Source organism: Lagenorhynchus albirostris, chromosome 1 (assembly GCF_949774975.1).
Source record: "Lagenorhynchus albirostris chromosome 1, mLagAlb1.1, whole genome shotgun sequence".
NCBI lineage: Eukaryota > Metazoa > Chordata > Mammalia > Artiodactyla > Delphinidae > Lagenorhynchus > Lagenorhynchus albirostris.
The window spans coordinates 135,562,954-135,584,795 of NC_083095.1; the positions used below are offsets into that span (position 1 = coordinate 135,562,954).

Genomic DNA, 21,842 nt, shown 5'->3' on the forward strand with positions numbered 1-21,842 from the left:
TTTGCTTCGAAACCCTAGGTGGCAACAATCGCACGCAGGTGACCGCTACATGGAAGAGGTCAGTCGCCGGGTTAGGGAAAAAAGAAAAAAAAAAAAAAGGCATGTAAAACACTCCCTTCTAAAAACAAAGGGCTGCAAATTTCTTTATTTCTCTTATTGAAGAACAAAAATACCCTTGCAATGGCTATTGAGTTTCCACAGGTACGAGGCAGATGCTAGCTAGCACACCCACTTCCAACAGTATGACTTGTTTCCTATCCGTCTACTACCTGAGTGGCGTCAGTGTAGGTTCAGGCACCATTAGGAACGTTTGACCAAACACGTACACAGCACGGACAGAGGATCGCCGGCCTCCCGGTGGACCAGGGCGCGGAGGAGACACCAACAGCGTGGAGAGGACAGCCCAGCCGGCGGGGCCGCGGCGCGCGCTCAGGGCCGGGCCGCGCGCGCCTCGCGCCGCCGCCGCAGCTCCTCGCGGTAGCAGTACGAGCAGTAGTGCTCGGTCTCTGCGCGTCCATAGAACGCGCAGTTCTCGCGCTGGCAGCGCCGCTGCGCCGGCCCCGCGCCGGGGCCGCCCCGGCCGCCCTCACCGTTCGATCGCGCGGCCGGCGCGTCGGCGTCGGCAAACTCCAGGCCGTCGCGCGCCGCGCCGAAGCCGTTGGTGTAGGTCTGCGACTTGGGCTCGGCCGCGCCCGCCGCCCCCGCCGCCCCCGCCGCGCCGGGCAGGGTTATTGGGACGGCGCGCGCCAGCGACTCGACCGTGTTGACGGTGCGCAGGGCAGCGGCGCGAGCCGGGCTGTAGCTCTGCGACGACAGCGAGCGGTTCTGCTGCGGGTACGTGGCGCACGGCCGCAGCGCGCCCACGGCCGGGGCGCACGCCTCGTCCCGCGCGCCCGCCGCCTGCACGTGGATGACGCTCTGGCGCCCCGGCGCCGGGGGGCTGCGGCCCGGGACCGGTCCGCTGGCACCCGCGCGTCGCGCGCCGCCGCCGGGGCCCGGGGAGGCCGCGCCGCCCGCCGCTGCCCGCGCCGCCCGCGCGCCCGCCGCTGGCCCGGGGCTCGGGCGCTCCTTGAGCTTGAGCACCAGCTGCGTGGGAGGCCCGGCCGGCGGGCCCGGCGAGGCGCGCTCCGGGCCCGGCGCGCCCTCGGCCTCTGGCCTGCGCGGCGGCCGCTTGGCCGTGGAGGCGGCGGCGGCATCGCGGCGCCGCTGCTCCTGCTCGGCGCTGAAGCGCTCCTGCGCGCTGGTCAGGTAATAGCCGATCATCTCCTCGTGGAACTGGTGCCGGTGGCTGGTGAGCAGCAGGCCGGCGAATATGAACTTGCGCTCGCCCTGCATGGCGGCGCGCAGGATGTTGAGGCTCAGCTTCACGTCCGTGCTGTACTTCCAGGCATCGCCGCGGGGCCCGCCGCCCTTGTCGGCCGGCGACGCGCCCGCCGTCTTGTCCGTGGGCGACGGCGTGGTCTTCTCCGAGGGCGACGTGCTGGCCGAGGCGCCCGACTCCTCCTTGCTGCCCTTGCGCGCCTTGGCCTTCTTCTCCTTGCCGCGCTCGGGCGGGTCGCTGTGCTTGCCGTTGGCGGAGTTGGCGCGGCTCATCTTGCCGTGCACCAGGCCGCCCAGGCCGCCCATGTTCTTCTTCAGCTTGATGCCCAGCGTCTTGCTGAAGCTGCCCAGCTTGTTGGCCACAGAGTCCGCGCGGGTCTTGTCCTTGTCCTTGCGCTGCTTCTCCTTCTCCTTGTCCTTGCCATTCTTGCCGTTATTGCTGTTGGAGTTGCTGCACACCGAGTCGCGGTCCGAGTCCAGCGAGTCGGGCAGGGACTGCACGTCCTCCCCCGCCGAGGCCGTCGGGGACTCCGGCTGCGCCAGAGGGGCCTGCAGGGGAGAGGGAGGGCAGGGACGGGAGGAGGTTAGAGATCAGTCGGCCCCACGCGGCCGGTGGAGGCAGACCCCGCCGCCGCGGTGTGGCTTCCGGCCTCACTGCCCGAAACCCGAGCTGTGTCCCAGCTTGAGAGTCTCCTGATTCTCGATCTAGAGCCGCTGCCTTCACAGCCCTCGTGGGGGTGAGAAAAGAACACCCACAGCCACGTCATGACATACTCCAGGCAGCTGGACTCTGGAGCCAGACTGCCATCCCCTGTCACTCGTGCCATCAGTAACATGGGGTATCGGGACCTGCCTCAGGGAGCCCTGTGAAGTTTAGATACACGTAAACGCTGGAGTACAAAGCACTCTGAGCAGTGCCAGTTTGTCCTGGGTACTGTGTGCCAGGCACTGCCCTCCTTGCTTTCCTCATGAAACTTAAAAAATATTCGTTACGAGCCCGACTTTATGGGTAAGTAAATTTATGTCTGGGGAGGGCCAATTATTTGTAATTTTTGTTTTTTAAACAAATCCCTTTTCCTGGGACTTTACTACTGAGATCACAAAAACATCAGTCAGATACTTAAAGCGAATCCCTCTTAGCATCTGGAGGCAGGGCCAGCATGGGTCCTCCCTGGGGGAGGGGGCCAAGTGGGGCGCCAGCCCCCTGTCTCACAGCCCTCCCCTCATGGAGGGGAGAAAAAGAGGGGAGAGAAGAAGAAAAGGAGGGGGTGCCGAGGAATCGCGCCCTCGGTTCCCTGCCTTTTCCAAGGACCCACACACAGTTTTATAGTTAATTCCGCTCCGTGGCAGCACATCGTGTTCCCATCTCAGCAAGAGAGAGTTTTGTGTTGTGAGTTGCCTACGGTTTGTTTTCTGAGTGGGCGTGTTTATTCCTGTCGCTCTGGAGAAAGTAAGGGGACAAAAGCTCCCCTAGCCGGAGCGCGCGCCTACGTCCAGACTCGCAGGCACAGGCGCACAGAGGCACGCGTTGCAGCCCAGCCGGGGCGGCAGGGCGGCGGGGCCGCGGGCAAGGCTGGGATGCACTTCGCCTGCCCGCCCCGGGCCGAGTGCGCCTGCCGTCCGTCCCGGCGCGCGCCAGGCTCACCCGGGTCTCAGAGGGGATCCGGATCCACGTCACATTCATGTAGCTGTGCAGAAGGTTCAGCTTGGCTTCTAGCGACAGGATCAGGCTATCGAGAGAGGAACACCGAGTGAGATGCGCCCCAGCTCGCCCTCGCGCACCCCGCCAGTGCAGCCAGCCAGCCCCCGAGGAGCAGGGGCGCCGTGTCCAGCCCCTCCCTGGGAAGCCCGGAGACAGACCGCCCCGTAGGGCGCCAGGGGAGGGGACACAGGGTAGGGTCTTACTGGGCCAGCCGGGCGTTATCATTGTCGTCTTTCCCCCACTCCCAGTCCTTCCCGGGGTCCACCGCAAAGTGCAGAGGCAGCAGCTTGTGCTCTGAATCCGTCAGGGGGATCACGGCTGGAACGCAAAAGAGAGAGACCCGTGCCAGGTGGCTCGGGGGCGGGGACGGGAGGCTCGAAGTCCCCGTGACCCCCAGGGAAGACAGGAAAAGGCCACCGAGACCAGGTGTCTCCATGATTGAGGAAACCGAATGGAGTTGTACACAGGACCTCTACGCCAGGAGGGGTGTTAAGGCCGGAGGTTTCAAACGCACCATGAACAGTTTAAAAAGTTTCCTCTTTATTGTGGAGGCTGAAGAGCATTTGGAGACCTGGGCTTGACCTGGGTCAAAAGACAGGTGCCGTCCTTGGGCAGCAGACAAAAAACAGCTATTACTGCTTCTGTGGTTTCTAACGAACGACCCAGGCCAGACAGCGCAGTGAGCAAGGTCACCTGGGAGGGGGCTTGGGGCCAGGCCCGCCCATCTCCTCCCAGAGAAGGGGAGCGAGGACTGCCTGCGCACCTGCTCTGTGTTGCTGCGGGACCCACGGACCCTGTGGCCCTTGCCACAGGGAGCTCACATCCTGTACTAGGGACAGGATGAACAGGTGACATACAGCTCAGGCTGTCAGGTGGTGATAGCACCCTGAGGGTGAACAGCAGGCTGAGGGAGCTTTGGCAAGCTTTTCTAGGGCTGACCAGTGAGCCTTCTGGGGAGGGAACGCGTAGGTGGACAAGGCAGTGAGGAGAGATGGGCTCCACACTGCACCCAGGGATGGATTCATCAAAACACACCCCTGCCCTGGGGGAACCTGGGCCCTCCTCAGAAAGGCTGGGCTGGAGGCTGCTGTTTACAGGTTTGTCTGGGATCTGCTGGGAGCTTCTGAGCCTGGTGGGATCAGCTCCCTAGTGACGGGCTTACTCTTGTTGTCAGGGGCAGAAAGGATGCGGGGAGAGGACAGGAGCCATCCTGTTTCTGCCCTCTGGGCACAGCGTTGCGTGGGGACTGCACTAAGCTCCCCTGCAGGCCTCACCTGAGCATCAGGCCCCAGCAGAGTAGCACAGCCTGGGGCTCCGCCAGGCCAGCTGCTATGTTTGCTGGAGCTGGGCTCCATGCCAGTGGCTGGTGGAGAGAGCACTGGGTGCTGCCCTGAGTGCTGCCTGGGGAACCAGCCTGCCCAAACGCTGGGGCTGGCACGTGTGGGTGCAGGGCCTGGTGCACCTTCAGGTGTGACACTCAGACCCTGCTGCGGCCTCCACAGGGAGGTCTCGCCTCCGCTGTCGCACTGGCTTAGGAGGCAGTTGTGGCCAGGCCCCTTTCTAGCGGGGGAAGTGGGCTAGGAGCTGAAAGCTCATGGATGGGGGCCTCCCTGTTTCAGGCTTATCCTTGCCTATTCAGGCCCTGGAGCACCTCTTTCCTGCTCCTATGCTGGCGGCCAGATGTTGCCTGTGCCTGATTGAACACATGGGGCCTCCCACACGCTGCTTTCCTTTGGCACCGAGAGCCCCATCTTTGGGGACACTGAGCCCCCAGGCACCACTCCAGGATGCACAGGGCCTTGCTCCTTCCTGGGGTTTACCTTACCTTCTCCTTACTTCCCCCCTCCCCCACCCCATGCTGGTCATGAACCTGGTGTCACTTCCCCAAGATTCATGACAAGGGAATCATGGCAAAAACAGAAAAGACAAATCAATAAACAATAAATACATAAAATCTATGACTGAATACCGTTAATAATTGATTTTCTGGTAAGAAATCAGAAACATTGACTCAGTGCTGCCCTCCAGTTGCTAAAGACACACAAATAATCCTCTTCCTCTACCCCAGCCCCTAACCCCTCATATAAGGGAAACACAGCTTTGCTCCAGAATTTCCTTTTCATCTCGATGTGGCTGGGTGGCACTGTGCTCAGGTTTGGGAGGTCAGGGGCCACTTGGTCTGCCTAGGCCACAAACTGCTCAGTCCAGCCTTGATGTGGCTGTGACACACAGGCTGCCCCTCCCCAGGCTGAGCTGCAGGGTAGTCACACCCAGGGAGGGCTGCAGGATAGCTCAGGACCAGCCTCCCTTGGGCCATACCCAGGAGCTAGTCCCATAGTTCCAAGGGTCACCACGACAACAGAGAGAGGGTTGCCCCGGCTTCCCACCCATGGGTGTGGGCAGGGGGTAGAGGCTCCCTCTGTAGACAGGGCAGCATGGCTCCCTGGAGGGCTTGGTAAAGGCACCCACTCCAGGCGCCATGCAGATGGCCATGCAGATGGCCAAACCAGTGTCCAGGAAACGGGCCCAAAGACTCTTTTAAATAAGCATCCCCTGTGGGTCTCAAAATCAAGCAAATCTGGGAAACATTGTTCTAGAATAATCTGTTAGGAGCAGTTTCTGTGGGTGCAACGTGGGCGATTTGGGGTCTGGCTGTCCACCTTCCCAGGGGAGAGGTGCCTTGAGGGCGCCTGCCCAGGCCCCCACCCTAGCATTAGGAAAGAGCACATGCTTATTCGCACCCATGGGACGTGAGCAGAAGTGCTGGGGGAAGCCCTGGGCGATGTGGCTGTGGGGCGGGTGCGCCTTCTCCCCTTCACCCCTTCCCGCCGTGATGTCTTCTGATGATGGCGGCCCTACAAGATATCAGGAATGCACTCCTGACTCCCCACTTGGAGGGGACCTGCCTGCCCGTCAGGAACACCTGTTTTAGACTTTATCTGCAGGAGAACCAAACTCCTATCACATGAAGCCACTGTGATTTTGGTTTATTTGTTTCAGACAAACCAGCTAAAGTAGTACAGCTGTACAGCCCCCCTCAGCCTCCCTACCAAAGGGCTCCTGGAAATTCCTACACTCAGTAGCTGGGCTGGAACGGACTTCCTGGACTCCCCACCCTGACCCCCCCAGCTCCCCCGCCCCAACACACAAAGCAGAAGGTTGGAATCACCTGCAGGTGCTAGAGCCTGACCACCCAGCAGGCTCCTGGCAGCCTCTCAGCCTGGATGTCAGAAGGCGTCTTCTGTGCCGAGGGCACAGCTGTGGCCTGCTGGTCAGGGCTGGGGCTGCAGGGCCCAGGAGCCCCACCTGTAGCTGTACAGCCTAGAGCGGCCTCGAAAACAGGCCTCTGTGAGCCTCAGGTACTTTCGTTGCCTCTGCCTCTCACTTTACACACTTACTTTTCCCTGTTGGAAACCTGGCCTCACCCAGTGAGAGGGGGAGTGATGCGGTGACTTGCCCTCTGGTGGCAAAGGTCAGGAACAGCAAATACTTTTCAAAATAAACCTGCAACCTTTTTTTTCCCCTTTGAAAAAACTCTCTTCTATCTTTTAACCTGGAAACATACAGGCATCATCTCAAACTAGCCTGGACAAAGGATAACCGAAGCAGCAACCAATTTTCAGTACTTATTTTCCAAAAAAGAGTGGAGACCTCTGGTTTCTGTTTGGGCTGTAAAAAGCCGAAGGAGCAATGTCCCACCAGTATAATAACAACAAGCTAGACGAACTGCAGATTCACAACTTTCCTTTAACCTGTCTGAGAGCTGAAGTCATAGGCAACTGGCCAGCCACAGGTGGAAAGACAGGTGCCTTTGAGGAGGGATGGACATGAGCTTAATTGGACCCCACTAAGCTGGACCCCACTAAGAAGAATTCAGCTAAAATTGTTAACAAGTTGGTAAAGGAAGGGTGTAGCCTAGTGAAAGAATACAGAACCTTGGGGGCCACAGACATAAGGGAAATCCACAAGAACTTACAGGCCCCTCTCCATGGGACCTGACCTGGTGCTCACAAAAAGACTGGCCAGAATTCTGAGAAAGTGTCCTTCACGGACCTTTCCCATCTGCTAAGGAAGGAACTGCAGAGAGCAGGGCAACACACACTGTTGGTCTTAGGGCACTGGGCCTTTCCAGTCACTCCCTCCCCCCAGATCCAGGGACACAGCACCCACCTAAGATAGAGGCTTAATCAGAACAACAGAAACATTACCCTTCTGGGCTCTGCCTCCTGCACCCAGGCTAACAAGTTGCTAGAAAAGGGGCAAGAATATGGAGAGAGACCCTCACCGAGGTGAGGCTCAGCACAAAGGTACAGGAGACAATGAGAAATACCAGCCCCACCATAAACACAAGATACAACTAGAAGGATTTGAAGGCTGGATAACCAGGGCAGCATCAGATCCTGACTAGGCTGATCCAAACCCCGTGCAGCAAAAGGGAAGGAATCAGAATGATATGCCTTAGTCTTTATTGCCCTACTCAAGATGGCTAGCTTTCAACGAAACATTTTCGGCATAAGAAAAGACAGGAGAAAACCAACACATTGACAAGAGAAAAGACAGGTGACAGAACAAGACAGATATGACACAGGTATCGAAACTATAGGATGTGATTTAAAATAACTGATTAGGGACTTCCCTGGTGGCCCAGTGGTTAAGACTTTGCCTTCCCATGCAGGGGGTGCGGGTTTGATCCCTGGTCAGGGAGCTAAGATCCCACATGCCTTGTGGCCAAAAAACCAAAAAACATAAAATAGAAGCAATATTGTAACAAAGTTAATAAAGATTAAAAAAATAAAACAACTGATTAATAACAACAATAAAACAATATTGTAACAAAGTTAATAAAGATTAAAAAAATAAAACAACTGATTAAAAAAATAAAACAACTAATTAAAAACAATTTTCTAATAGAAAAAGTAGATACCATGCAGAATTTGATGGTTAATTTCAGCAGAGAGTAAGAAAGAGTCAAATCGAAATGCTAGAAATAAAAAAACACAATAATGGAAGTAAAGAATGACTTTGAGGGGCTGATCAGTAGACTTTACACACCTGACGAAAGAAGCTGTGAACAGTAAGATAGGTCAATAGACATTAATCAGATTGAAACAGAAAGAGAAAAAAGTGGGGGGAGGGTTGCAGAACAGAAAACCCAAGATCGGCGGGTCAGTATCAGATAGCAGCAGATCTGTGTCAGTGTAATCCCAGAAGGAAAAGAGAGACAGAAAAAAACCAGGAGAGGTATTTAAATAAATAATGGCTGACATTATTTATCTAAATATTTCCAAAATGAATGACAAACTCTACCACAGATCAAAGAGGCTAAGAAAAAAACAAGCAGGAAAAACAACAGCAACAAATCTGTATACATAGTGTATTCAAACTGCTAAAAACCAAAGACAAAGAGAAAATCTTGAAGGCAGCAGGGGAAGAAGACACATTACATACAGAGAAACAATTCTAAGGATCACAGCAGACCTCTCATGATAAAACAGGTAAGACAGAAGACAATGGAGTTATATCTTTAAAGTGCTGGATGAAAAAACCCTGCTAATCCAGAATTCTATACACGGCAAAAATAGCTCTGAAGCACAAAGGAGAACTTTCTCAGACGAAAATGAGAAAACTCGTCCTCTGTATACCTGCACTAAGAAATGTTAAACGAAATTCTTTAAGGGGAAGAATATGTTCCCAGTAGAAACTTGGATTTACACAAAGAAATGAAAAGTGATAGAAATAAAATAAATGAATTTGAAAATAAAATTCAGCTTTCTTCCTTTTAATTACTCTGAGAAGTAAGGCAAAGAGAGCAATAGTGTATTACATGTTTACAGCACATGTAAAAGTAAAGAGCTTGATAATAATAGCCCAGAGGATGGGAGGGAGGGGTTGGGAATACATTGTCATGAGATCTGTATACAACACATGAAGTAGAATGTTACTTGAAAACAGAGTCTCAGTAATTAAAGATGTTCACTGTAAACCCTAGGGAAATCACTAATAATTAAAAATACAGGTATAATAGTAAATCAACAGTGGAGATAAATGGAACCATTAAGAAGCCCAATTAACACCAATGAAAGAAGCGAAAGATCCTTAAAAAACTAAAAATAGAACTATTGGGTTGGCCAAAACGTTTGTTTGGGTTTTTTCCGTAAGATGTTTGGAAAAACCCAAACGAACTTTTTGGCCAACCCAATACCATATGATCCAGCAATCCCACTCCTGGGCATATATCCAGAGAAAACCATAATTCAAAAAGATACATGCATCTCAATGTTCATAGCAGCACTATTTGCAATAGCTAAGACATAGAAGCACCCAAAATGTCTGTCAACAGAAAAATGGATAAAGAAGATGTGGTGCATATATACAATGGAATATTAGCCATAAAAAAGAACTAAATAATGCCATTTGCAGCAATATGATGGACCTAGAGATTGTCATACTGAGTGAAGTAAGTCAGACAGAGAAAGACAAATACCATATGATATCACTTATATGTGAAATCTAAAAGAAGGGTACAAATGAACTTATGTACAAAACAGAAATAGAGTTACAGATGTAGAAAACAAATCTGTGGTTACCAGGGGGTAAGGGCAGGGGAGGGATAAATTGGGAGATTGGGATTGACATATACACAGTACTATATATAAAACAGATAACTAATAAGGACCTACTGTACAGCATAGGGAACTCTACTCAATACTCTGTAATGGCTTATATGGGAAAAGAATCTAAAAAAGAGTGGATGTATGTATATGTATAACTGATTCACTTTGCTGTACACCTGAACCTAACACAACATTGTAAGTTAACTATACTCCAATAAAAATTAAATAAAAAAGTAAGCAAAAGGAGACAGGGAAAGAGAAAAAAAGAACAAAAAACAGATGGAACAAATAGAAAAGAGCTACCATTAAACGTAAATAGTTAAAATGTACCAATTAATAAGTGACATTGTCAGATTGGATATAAAAGCAAAACTCAAGTATATACTGACTGTAAGAAATCCATTTTAAATATGAAGACATACATAGGTTAAAAGATACTAATAAAAAAAAACTGGAGTGGCTCCGGTGCATGGCCAGTTGCCAAAGATATAGAAGAACATTACAGTTCTCCATGAAGCTATCACAATCCTACATGTGTGCATGGGCTTCAGAGTACATGAAGCAAATACTAACAAAAATGAAAGGAGAAAGACACATTCATTATGGATGGAGACTGCCACTTTTCCCTTAGGAAACGACAGAACAATTAGAAAATCAGCAAAGATATAGAAAACTGAACTATGTCATCAGAGACCTTGAATTAATGGACATTTATGGAACCCAACAACAGCAGAACACGCATTCTTTTCAAGACCCCATGGAATATTCACCAAGGTGGAACATATTCTTAGCCAACCTTCACAGATTTAAAAGAATAGAAATCGTAAAAAGTTTGTTCTCAGACCATAACTAAATAAAACTATGTGCCCATAACCAAGAAAGATATTTGGAGAATCCTCAACTATTTGCAATTTAAACAGTGTGCTTCTAAATAATCCTATCGGTCCCTAATCCCTGTCCACCACTGTGAAGGTTAATGTTATGTATCAACGTGCCTGGGCTAGGGGATGTCCAGAGAGCTGGTACACATAATGTCTGGGTGTGTCTGGGAGGTGGTCCTGGTAAAGATTAGCATTGGAATTGATAGACTGGGTACAGAGAACTGCCCTCACCAACATGGGCAGGCAGCATCCATTCCATGGAGGGATCGAATAGCACAAAAGAGCCAAGGAAGGAGGAATTTGCTCTCTTTGAGCTGGGACATTGATCTTCTCCTGCCCGCAGACATCGGTGCTACTGGTTCTTGGGCGTTTGGACTCAGACTGAATTACATCACTGGCTTTCCTGGTTCTTCAGCTCGCAGTTGGCAGATGGTAGAACTTGGCCTCCATAATTATGTGAACAAATTCCTATAATAAATCTCCTCTTGTATATGTATCTGTATGTATCCCATAGGTTCTGTTTCTCTGGACATCCCTGACTAAGAGAACCACTCATCTGTTTTCCATCTCTATAATTTTGTCATTTCAAGAATGCTGTAGATCTAGAATTAAACAGAATGCAGTCTTTGGGAATTGGTTTTTTCCCTTCAGCATAATTCCCTTGAGATCCACCCAAGTAATTGCATGAGTCATAGTCATTCATTTTTATTGCTGAGTAGGATTCTGTGGCATAGACGGTATGTTGAACCATGCACCCGGGAAAGACATTTGGGTTGTTTCCAGTTTTTGGATATTACAGATAAAGCGGCTATAAACATTTGTGTACAGGCTTTTGTGTGACCATAACTTTTCATTTTTCTGGGATAAATGCCCAGGATTACAATTGCTAGGTTATATGGTAAGTGATGTTTCCTTTTATAAGAAGCTGCCAAACTGTTTTCCAGAGTCACTGAACCATTTTTACATTCTCACCAGCAATACAGGAGCAATCCGGTTATTCCACATCCTCTCCAGCATTTGGTGTCGTCAGTTTTTAAGATTTTAGTCATTCTGACAGGTGTGTAGGGACGTCTTACAGTGGTTCTAATGTTGACCATCTTTTCATGTGCTTATTTGCCATCCATATATCCTCTTTGGTAAAATGTCTGTTCATGTCTTTTCCCATTTTTTATTTGGATGGTTTGGAGATTTTTTTTGCTATTGAGTTTTGAGGGGTCTTTGTATATTTTAGATGTAAGTCCTTTGTTGATAGGTGGTTTTCAGATATTTTCTCCCAGTCTATAACTTGTCTTTCCTTCTTTCTTCCTTCCCTCCCTTCCTGTCCCCCCCTCTCTTTTTCTCTTTGCAGAGCAGAGGTCCAAGTTATTAATTTCATCTTTTTTGGGGGATCATTCCAATCCCAAAAGACTGCATTCTCTGTATGATTCCAGTTATGCAACATGCTGGAAATGACAAAATTCTAGAGATGAACAACAGATTTGTGGTTCTATTAGTCAGGGATCTCCAGAGACACAGAACAAACAGGAGACATATATAAGAACTCTTGGGGCTTCCCTGGTGGCGCAATGGTTGAGAATCTGCCTGACAATGCAGGGGACACGGGTTCGATCCCTGGTCCGGGAAGATCCCACCTGCCACGGAGCAACAAAGCCCATGTGCCACAACTACTGAGCCTGTGCTGTAGAGCCTGCGAGCCACAACTACTGAGCCTGCATGCCACAACTACTGAAGCCTGCACGCCTAGAGCCTGTGCTCCGCAACAAGAGAAGCCACCGCAATGAGAAGCCCGCACACTGCAATGAAGAGTAGCCCCCCCTGTGCTGCAACTAGAGAAAGCCCGTGTGCAGCAACGAAGACCCAATGCAGCCAAAAATAAATGAATAAAAAAAAATAAATTTATATTAAAAAAACCCAACTCTTCACCTACCTCTAGGTCCATAGTTGTGCATTTTACATTTACTTTATGGTTAATTTTTAGTTAATTTTTGTATAAATGAGGTTTGGGTTTAAGTTTTTGTTTTTTTTTTTTGCTTATGGATGTCCAATCACTTCATCACCATTTGTTTGAAAAGACTATCCATCCTCTATTGAATTTATTTTGTTTCTCTGTCAAAATCATATTTTGTGGGGTTATTCCTGGGTTCCATATTCTGTTCCATTGATCTCTGTGTCTAACTCTCCGTCAATACCAGGTACTGTGTCAGGAGCTCTACATTCATTACTTACAAGTCTTACACCAGCTACAGGATTTTTGCTCCAACTTTACAGAAGAGGAGGTGAAACTCTGGTACGTAAGTGACTCCAAGCCAAAGCTGGAGCTGTGATTGAAAAGCAGGTCTGCCTTCCTCCACACTGTGTACTTTGTCTTCCACTACTGTGTCACCCTGCCTTTTTTTGAATTATCTGAAATTAGTAGATCGTGAGCATCTAATCTCGTTCATTCATTCATTTATTCATTCAACATTTAATTGCCTCCCAGGTGTCTTGGTGCTGGAGACACAAAGATGAGAAAGACAGGACATCTGGCTTCAAGACATCCAGGATCTGGCCAGTGAAGAACAGGAGCCTCCGAAGGGTGGTCCTTGTCATCCTTCTCCTCTCCCTGCTCCCACCCCCACGGCGGCCTTGGCTGTGGCTCACCAGTGCCTGAGAACAACCTCCAGCGGGCCTGACGTAGAGTCCCTGGCTGCGCGAGAACCTTGCATCCTTGCGCCTCTGGGAAAGATCAGACTTGCTTTATGAGGATTTGCTTCATGAGACCTCGAGGTGCAAAGCAATGGCAGCCCTGTCCCCTCCACAAACGCAAGGAAAGTGGTGAGTTCCTGCTCGATGAGCTGCCCATGGCCTCACGCCCCAGACCACCCACTAGGCTCTGATCAGGATGCTTTCTTTCCCACAGACCCTTTCCCCACAAAAACGTCCCGAGAGACAATACTCTGAGTGGACTCAGGTTATCAGGAAGCCGGCCATTTCTTCTGGATACGTGTCCTCTCATGCATCAGACGCAGCCCTGTGGGACGGTGTTGAGGGGGGCTTCTCGGAGAGCAGAAGCAGGCTGTCAACGCTGGCTGACCAAGAGGTTCCCTCCCCATGTCCAGGGGGCAGGACAGGTGCCTGGGGCTTTGTTTTCCTTCTCTTCTGCAGGAGGATCGATGAAGGCCGTGTCCTGTTCTGACACCACCCATCAGAAGCCTGCAGGTCCACAGGGAGCCTGGGGCAGCCTGAGGGAGAGACGGCACTTCATATGGAGATGGGGGCTGGGCTGATTCAGGAGTGGGGGAGATGGCGGCTGGGGGTGCTCCTGGGGCCACTCTTTCCGTGGCTTAGACACCCTGGGGAGGCCTGGGGGAGCCTGTGTCTGTGCCTCCTGCTCCCTCATCTCTCCAGGCCCCGATTTCCTCGTGAAAGACCCTTGGCCAGTTCTTTCCGTGTAGCTGAGCACAGCTGGCATCTCTCTGGAACTGAGTCTCAGGCTCCAGAGCTGATGGTCCTCGGGGTGACGCAGGTGTCGGTGGACAACTGGACTCTTGGGCATTTGATCAGCAAGACCCAGCTCTCTGAATTCGCGTCCCCCTGCAAAGCCAGGACAGAGCTCACGGCCTTGAAGTTCCACACATGGCTCCTAGTCACGTAGGGGCCCTTCGAGATATTCTTGGGTCAAGAACCAACGTCAAAGATGACACCCCTCGTCTGGTCCCTGGGCCCTGGGGTGCAGGGTCTGAGCTAAGAGTTTGGATGCCCCCAGAGACTCTTCCTCTTCTCCAACAGTGAGGGGCCTTTGCAGGTGTGGCCCAGGCCTCCAGGGGCCATGCTCGAGGCTACAGCAGGAGCAGCAAAGGAACGGGGCGAGCGGTTCAGCAAGGCTGCCTGCAGACCACGCGGGGAGGCAAGTTGGCTCTGCACGCCCAGGCCGAGTGTGTCTTTTAGTGGCAAACTGCAAGCCTAGAAGGTGGCTGAAGAGGAAGGAGGCTGATTGCAAAGACAATGCAGGGAATTTGCATTTTTTAGGCACTTTCTGGTTTCTACAAGCCTTCTTGCTACCATGAGTTCATCTGATTCTCATAATGTCCAGTAACAGGTGGGTTGGTACGAAATTCCTCCCATTGTTGTATTCAGACAGGTCCACAGATGGGCCAGTTTGATTAGAATATGATGAAGAAGTGATTTTTAAGTAAAAATCACTTTATTTTAGATGGCTATATTAACAAAATTATATTATAAAATCCATTTAAATGGAATATTTAATAATATTCATAGCCTAAGACCAATTTCTACTTAATAGGAGACAGGTGCTGTTTATTATAAATCAATCCTGTAAGAAAGAGCACAGTTTGTCGTCAAATAGACTGGAAATGAAATGTCACATTATATATGGTTCGAGAAATCATAAAATATAGATTGGCATTTAATTTAACTATGAGCTGTGCATAAAATACAGATTGAAGACAGAGTTCATGTCCTGTGTGTGGGGTTATTCTGTTTGGCTCCACAAAATTCCCAAATTGCTCAGTTTTGTAAACGTGGGGTGTTGTTTCTAAGTGGCAAGAGATAAAGTTTCAGGCTGCTCTTGCAAAAACTTTTTTTTTTTTTTCAAATATCACATTTTGGGTGTGTTGAGTCTGTTTCCAGTAAATAAACTACAAACTCTGGTGTGATCATCCGTGGATGTCAGTCTCAGCCTTCAGAGCTGTCTGACAGCTGCGTGGGCATCACTGTCCAAGCCCCTTGTTCACATCAGCATCCCCTCCTCCGTCTGGCTCCTTAGAGGCAGCAGAACACAGCTCTCTGGGTCACCTAAGCGGGAACCCCTAGGGAAGGCACAGGGACACCGTGAGGGCACCCTGACCCCCATGTGGCCCCTGGATGTGCCCCAGAGGCTCTCAGGCTGTTTGCATTTAGGAGGAAAATAATTACTATATATATATATTTATTTATTTAAAAAGAATAGAAACAGATGGTATTAACATCTCCCAGGAAGCGAGGCACCCCTCCCCCACCTTCTCCCATCCTGAAGGTCCCTAAGTCACCAGGTGTGAGTTGCCTTTATATCCCAAGCAAACTTTGGCTTGGGTACCACTTCCCGGACCTTGTCTCTGGGAGATGCCTGTTCCCTGATCATCACCCTGTTTGGCCAAGTCTGCTTTTTGGAAGTCGCACCATCCACCCTACTAACCTGCCCTAGTGACCCTTCACCGGCTGTGACCATTCCCTGGGGATGGCCCTCCTTCCTCAGTGTCCTCCTCTGTCAGGTGGGCACAGAACATGCAGAGGGTCAAGTGTTGCCCTTGGAAAGGACCTAGACCAGGCCTGCACACAGGAAGTGCCTGCAAGTACTGGCGTGACTGTGGGGTGCAGACTCAGCCCAGGTCTGAGTTTTGCAGAGCCATCTGAGGACGTGGCACAGGGAGGCCACGGGCACCATGCTGTGGGCATGGGAGGATCCTTCCTGCAAGCTGCAGAACTAGGGTGCAGGTGTCCTGGGGCCAAAGGACTAACATCCTCCCCATGGAGAAAGCAGGGGACCATCAATCATCTGTGGAAGTTACCACGAAAGTACGGGTAACTGTTATTTACAAAAAGTCCCAAAATGCGCTGGCAAAGCCTTGCCCACTCAGCTTGCCCACACCTGACCAATCCCTCCAGCCCAAGCTTGCCCACTGCAAGCAAGCCCTGCCTTCTCCCCACGGGAACCCCAGCCTGCAGGACACAGCGGGGTTCTTCCTAGAAGCCGGCCAACCTCAGCAGCGGCAGGGGCGGGGCGGCGGGGGAGGCAGAGAGAGCTGTAAGGGAGCAGTGGATTCTTTCCCAACATAGTTTCAACACAGGGGAGGACGAGAGGTTTAAAGGACACCTCATGGAATTTTTAAGCCGCCAGGAGCTTGGACACATTCAGATGAGACGCACTGGGCCAAGCAGAAGGAAGGGAGTGGCAGGAAGAAGGCAGTCCCATGTCACATCCTACAACACATTTTGTCTCATTCTCAGGCTCCCAGAACATCGTTCCTCAGACGCAAGAACAAGACAGCTGCTCTCTCTGGGCCTGTGATGACTGTACCTGTCAGCCTCCATCCCAGGGTGCTGGGAGGTCCGGGGTGGGGGGCGCCCTCCACAAGGTGTCCTTTGCTTGGGGCAGGGCGACAGCTCTGCTCGGCAGTGGGGGACCAGCAGGTGCCCTGGACCTTGATGCTCTGTGTCCTACACCCTTGCCTCCTCCCCAGGCTCCGAGACCACAGGCCTGGTGGCTCGGTCCTGAGCCTGGGCCCAGCTGTGGTCTGAGAGTCTCTTATCTTGGCTTCAGAGAATAATGCCCGGTTCCATCCTAGAAACTGGTGTTACTGTGCTTTCTTAGTCCCTCTCCTAGCCGAGCTGAGGGCACAGGCTGGGACTCTGTTTTTTTGTCTGCCACACTGAAGGAGGGCTGCAGGCAAGAGAACCGATGGGGCCAGCAGGTGCATGACAAAGAGCCCCACCGCCCCCCGGCCCTCCTTCCTAAGGCCTCCAATCTGAGGACACCAGCCCCTGAGTTTGGGGCACCTGGTAGTGGAGCTTGTTATGGCCACTTATGAGCTGTCTCTGGGGCCCAGCTCACCTGGTGAGGCTCAGCTCTGCTCAGACCCATGCCTGAGGCCTGGCTGACCCCGGGATGGAAGGAATTCAACTCCAAGCTCTTACCATGCCAGGTGTGGGCTGTCTGGTACTGTCACTGTCACAAGTGTGCCGTCACACTGAACACTTGTTGAATGAACCTCCCCGTGGCTCAGGCCCGTGCGGCTGTACACAAGAGAGCTGGAGCCCGCCCACAGCCTGTCCCCTGGACCACGGCCAGCTGCTCATCCCCAGACCCAGACCTTGCTCTCAGAGCAGCTGGCGCCCACGGCAGGTTTTGGGGGCTCTCGACCATGCATACAGTGGGCCTGCTCTTTGTTCTGCTGGGCCTCCCAGTGGGACCACCCCTTCCCCTGGAGAGGAGTCGAGAGACTAGTCACGTTCCAAACATCTGCTGGGACCTGGATCTACAGAGCTTGCAGAATATTACTTTGTAAAAAGTCCGCCACCAGCTACAACAGGTCCCAGGACCCCCACGCATGAGCTGCTGAGGGGTGGGGAGCTCACACACTCTGACCAGGCCCCTGATGGATCTGAACGCAGCATCCGCTGGTCAAGAAGGTGACAGTGATGAACTGAGCCAGAAATAATGAGAAACATGGCAGTTTCTCATTCATTCCCATGGGCTTGAATAACCTGGTATTCTCATTCTGTCTGAATTGGTTTGCTCGGGTGGCCATAACAGTGGAACACAGAGGGGCTTAAAGAGCAGACATTTATTCTCTCACAGTCTGGAGGCTGGAAGTCCAAGGACAAGGTGTCAGCAGAGTTGTTTCTTTTTGAGGCCTCTCTCCTTGGCTTGCAGGTGACTGTCTTCTCTGTGTCCTCCTGCAATCTCCTCTCTCTGTGTGTCTGTGTCCTAACCTCCTCTTCTTATAAGACCACCAGTCACAGTGGATGAGGGTCCACCCTGATCACCTCACTGTATTTTAATTACTCCTCTGAAGACCCCATCTCCAAATACAGTCACAGCCTGAGGCCTGGGGGTTAGCTCTTCAACACATGAATTCAGCCCTTACCAACACCTCTCCCTTCATGACAAGCCAGGGTACCTGAACTCAGAGGAAGGTCCCGTCACTAGTTCACCAAGGAAACGCAGGATCTCGCCTGATACTTTCCTGCTTTTTATGTTTCCAAGGTGGTGGACCTGAGCTTCCTGGAGAGCTGATGAGGGAGGCTTTCCCCGAGCATCATCATGAATTCCTGGACCGAAGCAACTTCATCATGTTTCTACTCTTTCCAGTGGTGGTCCTCACTGTCCCTCTCGTCCTGTAGGAGCCTCGTCCATCAACCCAGAAGCCCTTCTGACACTACCCTCGCGGTCTTTGAAGATGCCTTGTTTCTTCCAGGACAAGATGCGATAGGATCTTTGTGCATACTTCCTGCCCCATGCTCTTAGACACCGGAGTTTGGGGGCGAACAGGACCTGCTTGCAGCAGGGGATGGCGGCAGGGGCTTGCCTGGAACAGAAAGTGAGGAGGCTGCAGGCAGGATGGAGGGGCCTGGTCATCTCCAACATTCCTGAAACGCCCCACCTGCCCCGGGGGGCCTGCCTGCCCCACAATGTTGAGAGTGTGGTGTGTGTGACAACCAGCCCTCTTCCTGTCTGAGCCATGTCGGGTTTTGGTGACCTGCGGTCGAAGGGGCTCTAACCTGCAACCAGGAAACCCTGTGAACGGACGGAAGCCCCGCACGGCAGGGAAGGGCAGGAAGGAAGAGGATGGTTTCCCACTATCTTTCCTCTCACTGAGCATCCTTGGTCCTCGTAGGCAAGGATGCTATGGGGGTGGACCTTAGTGTCTGTAAAGAGCTTCCTGGGAGGCTCCCTGGGGGCAGAGTGCAACGCAGCTTGAAGGCACAGAGCTGGAGACTTTCTGGAAGGCGGAGTGAAAAGCCCCGGGCCAGGCCGAGGTCTCAGTTCAGCAGGGTCAGAAGGCTCCTGCCAGCTTTGGGGTGGGGGGGTTCTGGCACAGAACCAGGGCTCTAGGAGAGAAAGCCTCTGGGCATGAAACTTCCTGGTGGCATTTAGATGGCGGGGGGGACAGCAGCGTGCCATCAAGTCAGCCGCGTGGCGCCAGGTCTGTCTCTCAGCAGGACCGCCCCCGCCCCGGCTCTTCCTCCTGTGGGGGCGTGGCCACGGCCAGGACCGCCAGACGCATGCGCCACCCTCACCCAGGCAGCCCGGAACCTGACATCCACGGGCGGTACACAGCGGCCCTGGGAGCAAGGCTGCTGCTCTCTCTGCGTTGAAAGAGAATGGATTTTCTCCTAAGGAGCACAGCACTGACAGCCTCACGCACCACCGCTTTTTAGGGAATTAAGAACCTAACAGCTAACGTGGTTTATTTCCAGATGAGGACCCAAGTTGGTAAAGAACTCATTTTTGCACTTTTGCTCTTCCCCAGATGAGTGGTCATTGCTGGTGAAATAAAGAGGAGAGTCCAGATGGAACTGCCTGGAAACATCACATCCTCTCCCTGATTCAGAGCTGGCTCACTGAACCCCCACCCATCACCTCACCCCCTTCTTCCTCCACTGCACTCATTTCTCAGGTTGCTCTGAAGCCGGGAAACTGCAAGTATAGAGCTCAGCCTTAGTAAGATGCCAGCACGTGTCGAGGGAAGGTGTTCTTCCCAACTGAAATGACAAAGTTTCAAGAAGAGAGGCATTTGGTCCAGCCTGGAATATGGATGTGATGCCTGGAGCTGCAGCACCTATTCTATGACCATAAGGCTGAAACCACACAATAAGGATGGTGGAGCAGGGAGAGGCTGGAGCCTGAGTACCTGAGAATGCCTAGAGCTGATGCACCAGCCCTGGACCACCTACCTCAGGACTCCCTGTTAGAGAAGCAGCTGCAGCAGCCATTTTCTCCTTTGAGCCCCTTGCATCCCAATGCTATTCTGAACTATCTTCTTTTGGGGGCTAATATCATGGCCTTCTGTGGTTGCTTCCATTTTCTTGGCATCATAAAGGCTGAGAAGAGAGACTGAGTCTGTTCCCTGAGCAGGTTCCTGACGTCTTCTCAGCTTCTCCCCACCATCCTCAACCACTGGGTAACAATGGCAGAATTGCTAGGATCTGGTATTTGCAGAAAGCCCCCGACAGCCTCTACCGTCGGGCTGGAAGGTAGGACAGTGCCCCACAGGAACCCTGGGGTAGGCTTCCTCTGGTGATGGCTCCCCGGACAATGTCTGCTCTGTTCCTCCTGCCCATGGCAGGTCCTTTCAGGGAGATGCTGGGCACTAATGGTGGCCAGGAAGGGAGCCAGTCAAGGCCTTTAGGTTTATCTTAGAAGCAACATTTAAGGATCAGGGGACAGGCCTGGCTTTGGGACAGACAATGTCATTCCCAGGGGTGACTGAGGACTTCAGTGTGGAAGTGACCATGGTGGTCACTTCATAATTAAGTGGTGATGTCCTTACATGTGTCAAATGAAAAGAGACCAAATGGGAGAGTGGGTGGAAGAGGAAGAGGAAGGGCAGAGGACAGGGGAGGGGGGAGGGAATGAGGGTGAGGAAGGGGAGGAGAAAGCTTTCATTTCCAGGGAGATGGGTGTTATTGTACCGGCAACAGATAAGGGGACAGGCTGGGAGGGCACATGGCGCCCCTCGGGCAACGCGGTGAGGATACGGCAGCACCCAGGCCCAACACCATCACGCTCCTATGACATGTGCTTGCTGGGCCACACCAGCAACATGCCAGCCACATCCCTGCGTCAGCCCAGCACTTCTGCTCAGGTCTATCTGTCTGTTCTTCCCAATTAGAGTAATTGCTCCCCTGCTGAATGGAGCTCGTGACTGCTCGGGAAACATCCTGCCTTGTGTAGTATGTGGCTTGATGGGGGTGCCTGTCTCCCCTACAAGGTGGTAAGGGCCCCAAGGCAAGGACACTGTCATCTTTGGGTCCCCAAACCTGGATGCAACAGGTGCTTCACTGAATGGGCCCTCGGCCCCCCAAACAAATACTGCATGCAGGACCACTGGACTTCAGGCCAGTGGGAGGAGCAGGAAGCAGGGTTGCGCCTACCAGCACCCACCAGCTCAGTGAGGATGGCACAGGGGATGTGTCGGTAGCAGTACTTAAAGCCTCAAAGTCTGCAGAGCATCTGTATCCTTTCCCAATGTGTGAGGGCCTGACATGTAGCACAGAGGTTACCCAGCCAGTGGGAGCCGCTTACATGTGCTTTGCTTCTGCTTGTGCGATGGTCGTGAGGACCGAATGGGTCAACGTGCAGCCCTGCACATTGGTCACGTGAGGGCTGTGGAGGCAGGGACCACACTGCTATTAGGAGCAAGCCAGCAGGCGGAGCTGCAGGAGCCCACGACACAGCTGCTCAGAACCCACACTGGGACCAGAATCCACTTATGGGAAAAAAAGTCTTTAGAGGTGAAACCACCTGCACCTCTGCAACGCTCCCTTGCTCGGCGGTAACCCCTCCACATTTGTCCTTTTATTGAAGAGCACCTTCATATTGGCCTTGAAAGCATCCATAAGCAGTATCTGGAAAGCCTGAAAGAAAGCTCAGTGCCTCTGTGAGGAGGGAGCCGGGCTCTGAAGGCCCTGCTCAGCAACTGGAGATGCCAGCCCTGGGACTTTGATCTCTCCCTGACCACAGAGTCTCTGGGAGACCGGATGAGAGGCCCCGCACCTGGCCTGGATCCCTGGTCCTGAGAAGGGCCCTCTTTTTAAAATTTTCTAAATGAAACACAGCCAATT

At 52.1% G+C, this 21,842-nt stretch overlaps 1 protein-coding gene across 1 annotated transcript in view; it reads right to left on the bottom strand.

Annotated features, from left to right (window-relative positions):
- Positions 1-429: 429 nt before the first annotated feature.
- The window catches only part of LOC132532105 (OTU domain-containing protein 7A), a 383,571-nt gene continuing 362,158 nt past the window's right edge, over positions 430-21,842 (bottom strand). Inside the window, exons 12-14 of the mRNA XM_060170306.1 lie at positions 3,226-3,340; positions 2,966-3,050; positions 430-1,869 (exon numbers count right to left, since the gene is read on the bottom strand). Of these exons, the coding sequence (XP_060026289.1) occupies positions 430-1,869; positions 2,966-3,050; positions 3,226-3,340 (1,640 nt within the window). The remainder of the gene's footprint in view (positions 1,870-2,965; positions 3,051-3,225; positions 3,341-21,842) is intronic.